This window comes from Alosa sapidissima, chromosome 4 (assembly GCF_018492685.1).
Source record: "Alosa sapidissima isolate fAloSap1 chromosome 4, fAloSap1.pri, whole genome shotgun sequence".
Taxonomy (NCBI): Eukaryota; Metazoa; Chordata; class Actinopteri; order Clupeiformes; family Clupeidae; genus Alosa; species Alosa sapidissima.
In genome coordinates this window covers 24,733,067-24,747,382 of record NC_055960.1, presented here as the reverse complement: position 1 = coordinate 24,747,382, position 14,316 = coordinate 24,733,067, and the positions used below count along the sequence as shown (strand labels likewise).

At 40.6% G+C, this 14,316-nt stretch overlaps 1 protein-coding gene, 1 long non-coding RNA gene and 5 other non-coding genes across 13 annotated transcripts; all 7 read right to left on the bottom strand.

The window, feature by feature from the left end:
• Positions 1–167: 167 nt before the first annotated feature.
• LOC121707262 (retinol dehydrogenase 10-like) lies at positions 168–4,624 on the bottom strand. 2 transcript variants are annotated; one of them, XM_042089679.1, is made up of 5 exons: positions 4,051–4,624; positions 2,578–2,676; positions 2,158–2,306; positions 1,089–1,220; positions 168–781 (listed from the first exon to the last, which is right to left on the bottom strand). In XM_042089679.1, the coding sequence occupies exons 1-5, from the start codon at positions 4,525–4,527 to the stop codon at positions 652–654; spliced, it is 987 nt and encodes a 328-aa protein (XP_041945613.1). In that variant the 5' UTR covers positions 4,528–4,624; the 3' UTR covers positions 168–651. The 2 variants fall into 2 exon arrangements, with proteins under 2 accessions (XP_041945613.1, XP_041945614.1); XM_042089680.1 differs by having other exon boundaries at positions 4,078–4,624.
• Positions 4,625–5,467: 843 nt separating this feature from the next.
• On the bottom strand, positions 5,468–12,323 carry LOC121707263. Of its 6 annotated transcripts, none has more exons than XR_006031277.1 (13): positions 12,255–12,323; positions 11,606–11,680; positions 11,282–11,394; positions 10,991–11,054; positions 10,713–10,802; positions 9,837–9,947; positions 9,551–9,614; positions 9,271–9,365; positions 7,723–7,835; positions 7,438–7,501; positions 7,180–7,249; positions 6,010–6,155; positions 5,468–5,779 (listed from the first exon to the last, which is right to left on the bottom strand). It is a non-coding gene; the product is annotated as an uncharacterized LOC121707263 (long non-coding RNA). The 6 variants fall into 6 exon arrangements; XR_006031276.1 differs by having other exon boundaries at positions 12,087–12,281; XR_006031280.1 differs by lacking the exon at positions 7,180–7,249 and having other exon boundaries at positions 12,087–12,281.
• LOC121708133 lies at positions 5,854–5,946 on the bottom strand. Its single transcript, XR_006031595.1, has one exon. It is a non-coding gene; the product is annotated as a small nucleolar SNORD12/SNORD106 (small nucleolar RNA).
• On the bottom strand, positions 7,568–7,660 carry LOC121708134. The gene has a single exon (XR_006031596.1). It is a non-coding gene; the product is annotated as a small nucleolar SNORD12/SNORD106 (small nucleolar RNA).
• Positions 9,683–9,775, bottom strand: LOC121708135. Its single transcript, XR_006031597.1, has one exon. It is a non-coding gene; the product is annotated as a small nucleolar SNORD12/SNORD106 (small nucleolar RNA).
• On the bottom strand, positions 11,128–11,220 carry LOC121708132. Its single transcript, XR_006031594.1, has one exon. It is a non-coding gene; the product is annotated as a small nucleolar SNORD12/SNORD106 (small nucleolar RNA).
• LOC121708136 lies at positions 11,469–11,559 on the bottom strand. Its single transcript, XR_006031598.1, has one exon. It is a non-coding gene; the product is annotated as a small nucleolar SNORD12/SNORD106 (small nucleolar RNA).
• Positions 12,324–14,316: the final 1,993 nt, after the last annotated feature.

The following is a 14,316-nucleotide window of genomic DNA, read 5'->3' as shown; positions in this document are numbered from 1 at the left end:
TTAAAGGAGTTTACATGCATGTAATCTGAAACGTGATGGTGCATCTAAAGGCAATGACGTTGACTGACCTCTAGGATTAGACCTTCAAGCAACATGTGCATAACATTCTTATATCTAAAGTAGCCGCCAATAATGTGGTGGGTAATGTTGCTGGAAGACCACAAACCTGAATTATGCAAATTTTATTATGTAAAATGACTTTGTCTATGACAAATACTATGTATATCAATGTCAGAAAACAGTTGATGAAGGACTGATACAATTCACTTTTGACACTTTAACACTAGATCTTAACAGTTACCAGAAGAACAACAAAAATGCAACAATTAATGGTCCCCTTTCAGAAATGAGAATGCACTTCTTTTAGTAAATAATCAAAAGGATTCCCAGTTGGCCGAACATACAGGAAATTCCAAATTTTAAAGGCATTCAGACAGAACAATATCCGGTAAGTTCTGGTATTGAGTTTCCTTACCAGTCAGTTTGGCAGCTAACGTGTCCCTTGCCATGATTGATTTTTGTAGTACACCACCTGACAATAAATAGACTTGTTGGTGTGAGACCTTTAGTGACCACTTATTACTATGGCACAGGCCCCTAACACCACACAGTATTCCAGCGATGACATGGTCCAGCGATGATTGCAAGACTTTATCCAGATTTCACATGCCCATTGGCCACAGGACTCTGCTGCTGCTGCTTGGTCTTGATGAAGGGATACATGCATTTATCGGCTCCCAGGAAGCGGTACGTGACCATGTTGGCTTCCCAAGGAAGCAACCTATTGGACATGCAGTACAAAAAAATGCATTCTTTCAAGCAATATGCTTCCTTTTGCATTCTTGCTGACTTAATGCTTGTTTTTTTAGTTATGTGTGAATGTGTACTGTGCGTGTGCGTGCCTACCTACCTGTGTGTGTTAATGTGTGTGTTTGTATGCATGTGGATGGGTGCGTGCGTGCGGTCTTTTAGTGTCCCGGGAATCGTTGACAGTGAAGTGGCGGTCATAAAAAGAGAAGTGACTCTCACTACCTGTGCAATCCACATTTTAGGGGCACCAGCAGAAGGTTTTGAGGGATGATACTCACGCTCGAGACAAGGCGGCCACGCTCATGATGCTGGGAATGCACACCATCATCTCGTCGCCCAGGATGGCTCTCATGGACCGCTGGACACAGTCCAAAGGCTCCAGTGGAGGGACCAGGTTACGGAACTCCGGTCTGTTGGGAGCATTAATAGGCATTGTTCATCCCACTCTTTTCCCTCCTTGCACACTTTAAAAGCATATTAGCATATTATTAACACACAACAGGAAATATGAATAGGGAGAAGCTGGACAAACAAACTTTTCTTTACATCCCTGTTATACATCATTCTATGGATAATATGTTTTCACAGTGGGTGTCAAGTAGAGGGTCTATTCCTCTATGTAGTTTTAAACAAGGGCCCAGTTGTAAAAATGTAATCTGGATCAGAATAATCCAGATTTGGTAATTCCACATTTTACAATCCAGAATCAGATAATCCATTTGATTTATATGCTGTTGTTTAAAGCAAATTTGGATTGGATCTCCCTGATCCAAACACAATCTTTTCCGGATTACGAAATCTGCATTATCATTGCCTCTAAATGAGACTACATATCACAATTTAGCCTAGGTGGGGTTGCTTTAATTCTTTTATCTGAAGAGACAAAAATTAAGTAAAAATATATGATAGTACGGTTATTTGACAGATTTTGATTTTCTATTACATTCTGAAATTCATCCTGAATCCACCCTGCAGTTGGAATCAGGATAATCCTGATAAAGGTTTTCAACACAGACTGAAAATCTGATCCAGATCTAAAACAAGATTTTTCCCTTTGAACAACCAATTTTCAAAATTTGATCCAATCCAAAAGCCAAACTCACATTTCACTTTTGGTCCCCATTTGTTTGGCCATACCCTTTTGTGTGTATTGTACCATCCTAACAATAGTACAATCAGTAGATTATTCCAGTGTGTGGTGGCTACTTTGACTTTTTGTCTTTAATGTTCCTGCAACCCACCAGCACTTGGTAACCTGAAGTAGGAGTGCACAGGGATTTCTGTTTTTATACATCCTATGTGTTTACCTCTGGGTGTTCTCAAGTACATAATGCCTTATATCCCCACCTGATTTGGCATCCAGCAAACATGCCAGTGTTGACAATGTAGGGGCAAACCAGTGTGGTCTTGATGCCATCCAGACCACCCTCTGCCAAGAGAGAGTGAGCTAAGGACTCGTGAAAACCCACTGCCCCAAATTTACTGGCACAATAGTCCTGTGTGGGCACAGAGAGAGCAATAACGTCAGAGACAGGTCCGTGGTGAGGGCTGATCTGAATTCTGTAGCTGATTTGGTACGCTTGAGTGGACCTCAAATGCCATTAAAAAGGGGAACAGCATGAATGGCCAACATCAAAGGGCTAAAACAAGCAACACTGACGTCGCCATTTGTGCCCTGGCCTGACTTGTGTTCACAGATGAACAGATGCACAATTACTTGCTTGTTTTTCCTAAAACAGCTTTTTTTTATTAAGTAGCAGCCCTTACCTCCACACAAGCTGTAGTGAACAGTCCGAGTGTACTAGCGACAGTGACAATGTGACCATGGTTTGTGGCCTTCATGTGAGGAAGGAAAGCCTTTGTCATCTGTGTGAAAGAGGACATTCAAGAGTTACGTAATGTGTCCCTAGAATGTAGGGATCAGTGTTTCCGTCTCCTGAAGGTGGAAAGCATGTCAGTGGGAGAAAGTATGGTGTCTAATTCTGATTAACTGATTAAAACTCAGAAGAATTTTGACAAAGTGAAAGAATACTTTAGCTTTAATTCATTCAAGAGCATTGGTTCGCAAAGCAAGCTGATTCTGACATTTGACATTTCACAAATAGAAGACTTTCATAAGACCACAAACTAAAGAAGACCTTTTTTATAAAAACACCACAAAAGCTTTAGTAACTGATGTTTTTTCTGACACAGCTTATCCACTACAAACATGCGACTTTAGTTACAGTAAGAGGATAACACTGTGAATCACATTCCTACATAATTGCTGTGTTTCTCACCACATTGAATAGGCCTACACTTAATGTCTAGTCAAAGGATTTTCAGTTATGAGTTCTTTAGTCAGATTTGCAGACATGCTTTTAAGGGCCTTATTCTTTAAAACCTGATAATGCAGTGGGGAACAATATTGTAGGGATGTAGATTCAGCAACAATAGCCTATCATTCAGGCATTCTGAGTCATGTTAGCAATGGAGTCTTCTCATGCATCAAGTAGGCCCTACATAATTCAGTTTTTATTGTGTATAGAGGTAATGTACCAGGTATCATGAATGTGTATCCACAGACTAGTCACTAGACAATAAATTAAAATCTCAAAAACGTATACATGGATTTCTATGGAACGTCACGAAAACATGCGTGCGCAACCAAGAGGCAGAAAGCACCATAGAACAGCATTGAGCAATGCAAAAGAGCAAAAGAATAAAATGAGTTTTTGTGCTGAAAACTGCACTAATTCGAAATCACGATGGTTAGAGAATGTTAAACATGTTCAATATCCCTAACAGAATGCATGTCTTTGCCAAAAATGACAAAATACGATGTTATATTAATAATCCAAATGAACGTCAAACTTTGAAATATAGTCTGAAATGAGATGTTATTATCATTGAGACAACAAAGGGTATACAAAAAAATCCGATTGTAACTTACAGCAGCCGACTATTTAGGGTAAGTTTATAACGTTGTGGAAGGCCACCAAGCGTCTTCTGCCTCACGACTGCGCGCGCATCTAGTTTTGTTGGTAAACGGGAAACTCGTGTATATAACAGAATAGCAATAGGGTTTTGAAATCGAGATTTATGGTTATGGGATTTGGCAGACACTTTTGTCCAAAGCGACTTACAAATAAAAACAGTGAACAGTTTTATGTTAAGAAGGTAAGACTACATTAAGGAGAATATATAATTTCGTAAATAATATTGTAGGCTCCATACATCAATGATATAATGTGGGTTTACCGAGATCATAGGGGTTGCATGTCTTACCCAAAAGAGAGCATGGCAGTTGACCAGCAGGGTCCTCTCCAAGAGCACATCCGGACACTCTAGGAACTTTTGCCCAGCCACTACTCCCGCGTTGTTTACCAACATCGTGACGTCACCCACCTCGCGCCGCACACGGTCAGCTGTTTGGTAGATGCTCTCGCGTTTGGAGAGATCGATTGTGTACGTGTGCGCCTTGATCCCCAATTCCCGTACCAGTTTGGCTGTCTGCTCGTTTGCCTCTGCGTTGCAATCCCACAACACAAGTTCGGCTCCCTCTTTTGCAAATTCTAATGCAAAGAGGCGTCCCAGTCCACCACCTGCCCCCGTGATGAGACACAGCTCTCCATCAATGGGTTTCAGACGCGGTCGCACGACAGTGCGCACTACTGCATTCAGAATAGAAATGGTTAAATCTATTAACATCAGCACAAGGTCAACTATCACCAACATTCTGTTCGCCGATCTTCCTATTTTTCCTCCGAATCTTTTATCAAGGATGGATGACGGCTGTGCATCCACGAGGCGCTGTGGGAAGGATGATGCTGCGCGTATAGACTACCCAGCTGCTGTTGCTCAGTTTGGCAACTTTATATAACCTTTGAAAGGGATTATGGCCTGGAGTATGTGCTGCCGCCAATGGCAGAGCATCAGATTATCGCAGGCCTGACTAACTCGTGTGCACATAGGCATCATAATTTAAAACACTGAACGACTAATTCCCAGGGTAGGATTATAAGTGACGCCGTAGACAAAAATACATGTTCATATAACATCTTCCATTGAGACTGCTTTGTGAGCGCGTTACGGAGCACCGATTAATTTCATTCCCTAAATAATAGTTTATTTTATATAGCGCCTTTCTCAAACCCAAGGTCGCTTTACATAGTAGGAAGGCAGGGAAACACAATAACAAACACAATACAACAAAAACAAGTTATCTGTAGGAACTGTGTTGGGTGTGGAGGAGAAGTGATCATTAAACAGAAAGGTCTTGAGATTGAAGAAAGGAAGAGGACCGGCACGAAGGGGTTGAGAGTTCCAGAGTTAGGGGGCCAAGGCACTGAAGGACCTGCCACCCAGGGTGGAGTCTGGAGCGGGGGATAGCCAAACGTCATAAAAATACAATGTATAACTAGTCTAGACAGTCTGCGCAAATTCAGTCACAGATTGTTTTTCGTTAGATAATTTATGCTGGCCCTAAAGCCTTGACAGGCTGTCCCTAACAGAGAAGCATATGGTTGAAAGATTGGTCAACTCTTATATTATGGCTTTTCAATCATTCTTCCATCGACTGATAAGGTGCGTGTTCAGCTGGCTTTTATTCAAACGTGAGCTCAGTCTAGTGCTACAGATATATTTAAAAAGAGAACACAAGAAACCTTGATTTTTCCAAACATTTATTTTTATAATTTAATCATGTTATCCAAAGCGTGCAATAAAAGCAACGGAGATTCATATGGCTATAGTTCTGAAAATGTCAGTAACCAAACACAATTGTCCATTTTCTATTTGTATACAATCTAGCACACATGAATCCAAGCAGACACATTCAAAAAAATAACTTGACGACTTGTAGAAAATCTTGTAACTTAGATGAAAATTACTCCAGGTCATCTGGCCACCACACCAAGACTGGTATCCAGATACCCCAATCCAGACCACAGCCCTTTGCAGCCTGTGATGCTCTTGTCAGCAGAGCACCCTAAAATAAATACAGGGTGGAGAATGATACATTAGACTTCAAGCATCAACCTTGATGACCCACATAAGACATCAACTGGTGAATCAGACAAAATTGGCTTAAAGTTTAGCTATGGTCAACATAGTCGATCTGCTGGGGAAAAAAGATTAAGTCATCACATCACCATCACAAACACAGTAGGGGAGCACTACTGCCCGAGCATTTATGAGGGAATGATTAACATGGCTTACGTCACAAATAAGGCCTCCATATCTGAGCATCCCATCTCAGATGGTAATCATAGATCCTGAAGCAATTCAAAGCACATCTTAAAATCCACAGATTTGCAAGTGGCAGATCAAGTCTTCATACAGGACCCTACAAAGACTGGGTACACCTGAGGAGAAAAAGGAACATTTAGTCCAGGCCCATTACAATTTTAAAACACCTTAGCTTTAACATTATGGTGACCAGGCAATTTGGCATTATTTCACAGCAGTCTAGTCATTCAGGGAAAAAGTAAATGTTAAAAAAAAAAAAAAAGTGCCATGTTAGATAGCACTGTGACACAATCAAGTGCCCTTGCAGTGGAAAGAAAATCCCAATAAAACAAGGCTCAGTGCACTACAGTCTTCCTTACCATGTGGCCATAGGGAAGGTTTTCCCAAAGAGGCTACCATGACATTTTAGGGTACCAAATACTTTTCAATAAGTTTCTGCAAGGGGCAGATAGGCATAAGCAAATATCTAGCTGGGTTTTTGACATCTCATCTGCACTGTCCATGTTTTCATTTTTCCCAATGGCCACTTTAGGCCAGGGCAGATTCAGAGTCCTAACCTAACAAGTGCAGTCAGGTCACAGCAGATCCCGACCCCCCCATGGTGTAGAAAGTGAAACCAAAATTCCAAAATCTGCATCAACAATCATGTAGGAGGACTGAGAAGGTGAACCGTACCTTGTTTGAAAGTCCAAAATAAAATTGGACCAGTAGTGCAAGTGCACACAGACAAAAACAAATTACCCTCCCATTTATGGGCAAGAGTACCAATAATATCCATCCTGTTTCTGATCATTTGGCAAGAGCAAAGTAAATGGAATTAAAAACTATGAAAACCATTTAGTGTTTATTTCAATATCCTCACCCAGTCATAGGCTCTCTTTAGCCTTGCTGTATCGAACTACACAAAAATGGTACATTTAGCAGTCAGAATTTAAAAAATGTCCACCAGACCATCCTCCAGATCTGACCTACCAATAACCCAACGTGGAGGTTCTTCATGTTCAGCTAAAGACGTTTGTTTGCAGAAAGTTAAAAATGTAAAGCATTATAGTTCACCAATTCTTCTATCTGAGGGCTTGTCATTTTAAGATGGGATTGCCTAGGTGTCATTTTCATTGAGGTTGAAAACTATTGTCATACTTGACACATGTAGCTTTTTAGGTGGGGTTGGTTTTTTCACCCCTGTCCTTCAAACAGTCTGAGTCCTTTGCTGTATAGGAGAAATAATTGTGTTATACAAAGGAATACCACTACATGCACACATTCATTAGTCCATCTGTGATTCTCAGAAAACTTTTGGTTTAATTTCAAATTGTTGATCAAAACTAAAGGCATAAAAACCATCACTGAACCACCAATTTTTAAGGGCCATCAACTCCACACCATCTTCCAACTTACCTTGAGCACATGCCAGGTGCGGCATACCACTTCCAGCCTGTGATGCTCTCGTCAGCAGACCACACTAAAATAAAGAGTGGAGATGCATTAGACTTCAAGCATCAGCCTTGATGACCCACATAAGACATCAACTGGTGGATCAGACAAAATTGGCTTAAAGTTTAGCTATGGTCAACATAGTCGATCTGCTGGGGAAAAAAGATTAAGTCATCACATCACCATCTCACAAACACAGGAGAGCAGTACTGCCCGAGCATTTATGAGGGAATGATTAACATGGCTTACGTCACAAATAAGGCCTCCATATTTGAGCATCCCATCTCAGATGGTAATCATAGATCCTGAAGCAGTTCAAAACGCATCTGGAAATCCAGGGATATGCAAGTGGCAGGTAAAGACTAGGTACACCGGAGAAAAAAAAACAAAAAATTTAGCTAAGACTGATTACCATTTTTTAAACACCTTTTATCCATGCTTTACTATGGTAAGATCAGGTAATTTGGCTTAGTTTTTCACAGCAGTCTACATAGTTGGTCAGCTGGAGAAAAAAAAGCTTGATCATTATGACCAATCTAGATATATATATACACGAATTTTGGCCATTATTCTCATTGAGCGCTTACCTAGTGTTTATGTAGCCCAGAACAAGTAAAATTCATGATCATGTCTTAATGACAGCCTTTATAGTGTTGAAAATGTAATGCAATACCCTCAAAGGTGTCCCTTAAAATAGTCTATACTTGGCATTCTTTATGTGTACCCTTCCATTGGAAAAGTACCATTATGGAGTACCCTCTTTATAGTCCCTACAGTGTTCCAAAGGGGTTCATTTCCAATACAGAATGTATTGGAATGCAACCCAGTACATGGCACACCATTTGAGAAAGGATTAATTACCAATGTAGCTGCTCCTCTAGTGGATAAAATGTGCAACAGTGAAATAAAGGATGTCCCTCCTTGCATCAGTTCATGCGAGTTTCCTAATTCATGCCCCAGCAGTGGGAAATATATGGTAGGTGCCCTTACAATGGGCTAAACTTGAGGTTCCCTACAGGTGCTTTTCTGATAAAAAAAATAAATAAAATAAATCATGAAGTGAATTCTTTGATTGCACTGAGTCTGGATAATATATAGGTGGCATTTTGATGTACTCGTGTGCAGGTTTTAATTTTTCAATAGGCACTTTAGGCCAGGGCATTAGGCATTACAACATGAGCGGTGACTCACTAGAGACCCTCACCCCGCCCCCCCCCCCCCCCCCCCATCTCACAATGGTAAGGAAGTGAAACCAAATTCCAAAATCTGCATCCTGATCAAATAATCATGTAGAAGGACTGATATAGTGACCCTCTACCTTGTCTGAAAGCCCAAAGTAAATTAAGACCAATAGAGCAAAGTGGACACACAGAACAAATTACAAGACCCTACCTTTTGTATCAAGGGCAAGAGTACCAATAATCGAGTTACCCCGTTTCTAATCATTTGCAAGAGCAAGGTAAAAGGAATTGAACTGAACCATTTAGTCTTAAGTTTAATATCTCTCGCTAGTCATAGACTCTCTTTAGCCTTACGGTTTCAAACGTCACAAAAATTGTACATTTAGCTGAAAGAATTTCAAAATAATTCCCTGGGGAGGTCCAGACCATCCTCCACATCTGATCTAATACATCTGTCTTTAAAGTCCCATTACATCATGTTCAGCTAAACTTGTTCGTTTGCAGAAAGTTAAAAACTTAAGAGCATTAGTTAACTGGGTTTTCAGGGCGTCATTTTTAGTTGGGATTGCCTAATAAAAAAAGTGTTATTTTCATTGAGGTTGAAAACTAGTCATACTTGACACATGTAGCTTTTTAGGTGGGGTTGGGGGCCCCATGTTGAGTGATAGGTGCCCTTTGTTTTTTCACCCCCGTCTTTCAAACAGTCCTCCACTGTATAGGAGAAATAATTGTGTTATACAAAGGAATACCACTACACACACATTCATTAGTCCATCTGTGATTCTCAGAAAACTTTTGGTTTAATTTCAAATGGTTGATCAAAACTAAAGGCATAAAAACCATCACTGAACCACTAATTTTTAAGGGCCATCAACTCCATACCATCTCCATCTTACCTTGAGCACATGCCGGGTGAGGCATGCCACTTCCAGCCTGTGATGCTCTTGTCAGCAGACCACACTAAAATAAAGAGGATGGAGATGCATTAGACTTCAAGCATCAGCCTTGATGACCCACATAAGACATCAACTGGTGAATCAGACAAAATTGGCTTAACGTTTAGCTATGGTCAACATAGTCGATCTGCTGGGGAAAAAAGATTAAGTCATCACATCACCATCTCACAACCACAGTAGGGGAACACTACTACCCCAGTGTCTATGAATGATTAACATGGCTTACGTCACAAGTAGTGCCTCCATATCAAAGCATCCCATCTCAGATCATGGATCTGGAAGCACATCTGGAAATCCAGGGCAAGTCTTCATACAGGACCCTAGAAAGACTGGGCACCTGAGGGGGAAAAAATGGAACGTGTAGTGAAAATCCATTACAGTTTATAAAAAAAACAAATAAAAAAGGTCATCCATGCTTTACTATGGTGATCAGGAAATTAGGCTTAGTTTTACATAGCATTCTACATAGTCGGTCAGTCAACGTAGGTGCTCCATTAATAGATAAAATGTGCTGCAGGGAAATAAAGGGTGTCCCTCCTTGCATCCATGTATGCAAGGAGGGACACGTGATGGGTGCCCTTACAATGGAATAAACTTGGTTCCCTACAACTGCCTTTCTGATAGGAGGGGCAGGGCTTTCTTAGATAGCACTGTTACACCATCAAGTGCCCTTGCAATGGAAAGAAACAGATCCCAGTAAAAAATGACTCTTTGTGACCAGCAGTCATCCTTACCATGTGCCCTGTAGGGAAGGTTTTCCCAAAGCCAGTGCCATGTTAACAGTCTATGGTGCCACCAAATACTTTAACAAGCTTCTGCAAGGGGCAGATAAGTTAGGCTAATATTTAGGTGGCATTTTGATGTACCGGTACTCATGGTCTTTATTTCAATATCTCTAGGTAGTCATAGACTCTCCTTAGCCTCACTGTTTCAAACTACACACATTTCACATTTAGCTACTAGTCATACATTTTCCAGGGGGAGGTCCACCAGACCATTCTCCAGATCTGACCCATCAATACCTCTTTCTAAGTCAGGTCATTTTTAGTTGGAATTGCCTAATAAGTGTTATTTTCATTAAGGTTGAAAACTATAGTCATACTTGACACATGTAGCTTTTTAGGTGGGGTGCCATGTTGAGATAAGCGCCCTTTGTTTTTTCATCCGTCCTTTAAACAGTCTGAGTCCTCCACTGTATAGGAGAAATAATTGTGTTATACAAAAGGAATACCACTACATACACACAATCATTAGTCCATCTGTGATTCTCAGAAAACTCTTGGTTTAATTTCAAATGGTTGATCAAAACTAAAGGCATAAAAACCATCACTGAAACACCAATTTCTAAGGGCCATCAACTCCATACCATCTCCATCTTACCTTGAGCACATGCCGGGTGAGGCATGCCACTTCCTGCCTGTGATGCTCTTGTCAGCAGACCACACTAAAATAAAATAAAGAGGATGGAGATGCATTAGACTTCAAGCATCAACCTTGATGACCCACATAAGACATCAACTGGTGAATCAGACAAAATTGGCTTAAAGTTTAGCTATGGTCAACATAGTCGATCTGCTGGGGAAAAAAGATTAAGTCATCATATCACCATCTCACAACCACAGTAGGGGAACACTACTGCCCCAGTGTCTATAAATGATTAACATGGCTTACTTCACAAATAATGCCTTCATATCAGAGCAGCCCATCTCAAGATCCTGAAAATCCAGGGTTGTGCAAGTGGCAGATCAGGTCTTCATACAGCACTCTACAAAGACTGGGTACACCTGAGGAGAAAAAAATGGGGAACATTCAGTCAAGATCCCATTACCGTTTTTAAAACACCTTTTATCTATGCTCTATGGTGATATCAGGATATTTGGCTTAGTTTTTCAAAGTAATCTACACAGTCGGTCAGATGGGGAAAAAAGTTTGGTCATCATTATCACCAACCTAGATTTGTGAAGTTATGACAAATTATTCTTGTTGAGCACTTACCCTGTTCATGTAGCTTGTAACTTCCTTCTAGCTAGATGGACCCTTGAAAGACATAGCTGGATACCGGACCATGTGCTGGGGGGAAAAACACATCTGTAAACATCGCTAATCATAGGTGAATTAAGTACACTGGGGCAACATACGTACTTAAGTGTATTTTCAGATGTCTACCGTCGCCTGTGTACGTCAAAAATCAACTCCAATAAATAACGTTAATGGCCTGCTAGCCAAAGAGGGTAACGTTACAGCTTTAGAAAACACTCTATGCTAACTTAGCAACCACACGTTCGCGTTTTAACACTGGAAAATACAAATTGGCAAGTTTGATAGGCGTTCCACACTCTACGGTACATAACGTTATTAAGACTCAATAGCCTAATGTGTCTCAGGAAGCTTGTTACGTGGAGTTAAGTTTATTGAACGATAACGTCACAAATTACATTAGGTGCTAAGGTTAACTTCAAGCCACGTTTACGCTTACCTAGGAGATTCTTCGAATGCCACAAAATGCAACACAGCGCAACGAAAAATGCAACTACATTTCTATTTCATCAATCCTGGTGGTGTGTGTGGGTCTATGTAAATGTTTTCCAAGCAATTTATTGTCGTCTAAAAAAAGCTGAATATATACTATTGCTAGACTGCTCACCATCGTGTTCCAGATTTCGACTGGAGAAGAGACTCATGGAGGGAAGTTGCCCCTTTTAAACCACGCGTTGTAGTCTTTGCGCATGCGTGCTCCTTCCTCATACAAGGGACTTGTAGTTTCTGAGGAAATGTCATACTTCAACCCGGTTTCAGGTTAATTGAATTGTTAATCAGCATAGTTGCTTAATAATTTATGACCAGAAACACAACTGTTTAGGCTACTGATCTTTACATGGTGAGTTGAAGAATTCTGTTGATGCTCTGTTGCTCTCCATGATGACAGTTCAGCTACATTAGCCTATTTTCTGCAATCAATTCAGGTTAGCTAGGAATTTGTTTTCAAGTTCTGAATAATGCATAGTCTCCAGCCTCCTGCAAAGCATGTGCATTGATTCTGGAGGGGGCAAAAGAGTTAACATCCTACGTCTGTCTGATAACGTTGGCTATAACTCGCAATATCCTGTAGAGGGCAGTGCCATGTAAAAAAATCCCATTGCCAAATCCAAGAGATCTGGGGTATATTCCAAGTAGTCTACGTGTTTTATTGACAAACCTGGGTAAGTTAACCTCACACAACAAGAGTCCTATGGCATTGTTTTGTTAGGAGAATGAAGCCATACAGCTCTTAGGAGGTTTACCACTTACTCTGTGTTAACTTACCCAGGTTTGTCACTAAACCACATGGAATACCCCCCCCCCCCTTATAACAGTGGATGAGAAAACACGGGCAAAACAATGGCATGGCTATGGGTCATTTAAAAAGTAGCCCCAAAATAATGTTTTTATTTGGAAAAATCTTTCACCTGTTAGCCAGAACTTAGCCAGAAATGTCTTTTTTTAGACATTTAACAAATTCAGATACATTGATATTCAGGAACATTTTAATGTTTTTTGAAGACTTTAAATGCAGTCAATCAAGGGCACCTCTATGACTGACACAAATACAACTAATTTCCTTCTTCTGGCTTTCTTAGCTGGTGGCATATAGTATATAGTAGCCTAGATTAAATGTAGGCTGTAGTCCTAAATGTACCCTTGAGTCCTGGAATTCATGGTCTGTATAGATGGAATGTAGTTTTCAATGTCCAGAAGTTTGATGTGGATTCCACCTGACTAATAGTGAGGTCTAAACTCAGACTGCACAGATGACATCCACCAAATAAGATGAGAGAGAAAGTGTGTCTGTCCATGTGTGTGTGTGTGTGTGTCTGAGAGAGAGAGAGTGAGGTTTTTTTTAATATAGATATACAAAAATATATCCTTACATCTAAATATAGCCATCAAGTTATTTCAGCTTTGCGGTCCAAGATTTTTAAACAGAGGCATTTTCTGTGCCAGTGCATTCTGAATCACCACACAGGACCTTCTGTAGCTCCAACTAACACCCAATACGGCACCACTTTTTCCAAAGGAAGCACTGGCAAACACACGACCACTGACTGCCCTCTGTGCATCACGTAGGCCCATACCACTGCATTATTCATGGCATCGTGGCAATGAACCACATCAACAGACTAAACTAACTCACCCACAAATTAGACGGCTGGGACTAAAACAGGAAAAAATGAGAGAAAAAAAATGAGGTCATGGGGTCTTATCCCAGGGTGAGCAAGCTCAAGCATGAATAGATTCACTGTTTCGTCAAACACAATTTGGATAAAAACATTTCTACAAGGTGAAATGTAAATATAAACATTCTGAAACACACGCCCATATAACGTATACTGCTATATTATGCATGGAATAATCTAATGCACCACATCAAGCGTAATCTTTTCACTTCAGGTCAGAAACTAGATCATCAACATCCAAACACCCACAGCAAATATGCCTTTAATAATATGTTCACCTTTGATGGTATGATTTGGTCACAGGTCGCTGCAATCAGTGTGCAGTTCGCACCTCTCTGGTCATGTACTCCACTGGTAAACAGTGCACCTGAGGATGGCCCATTCTAGCTGTGAAGAACCATAAGGTCTTTGTTTGTGGTCTGTAGATTCCGCTGTTGATGAGGATTGATCCCCCCCTATTAGCTTGTGATAGATGCTAGTAACAATTGTAAT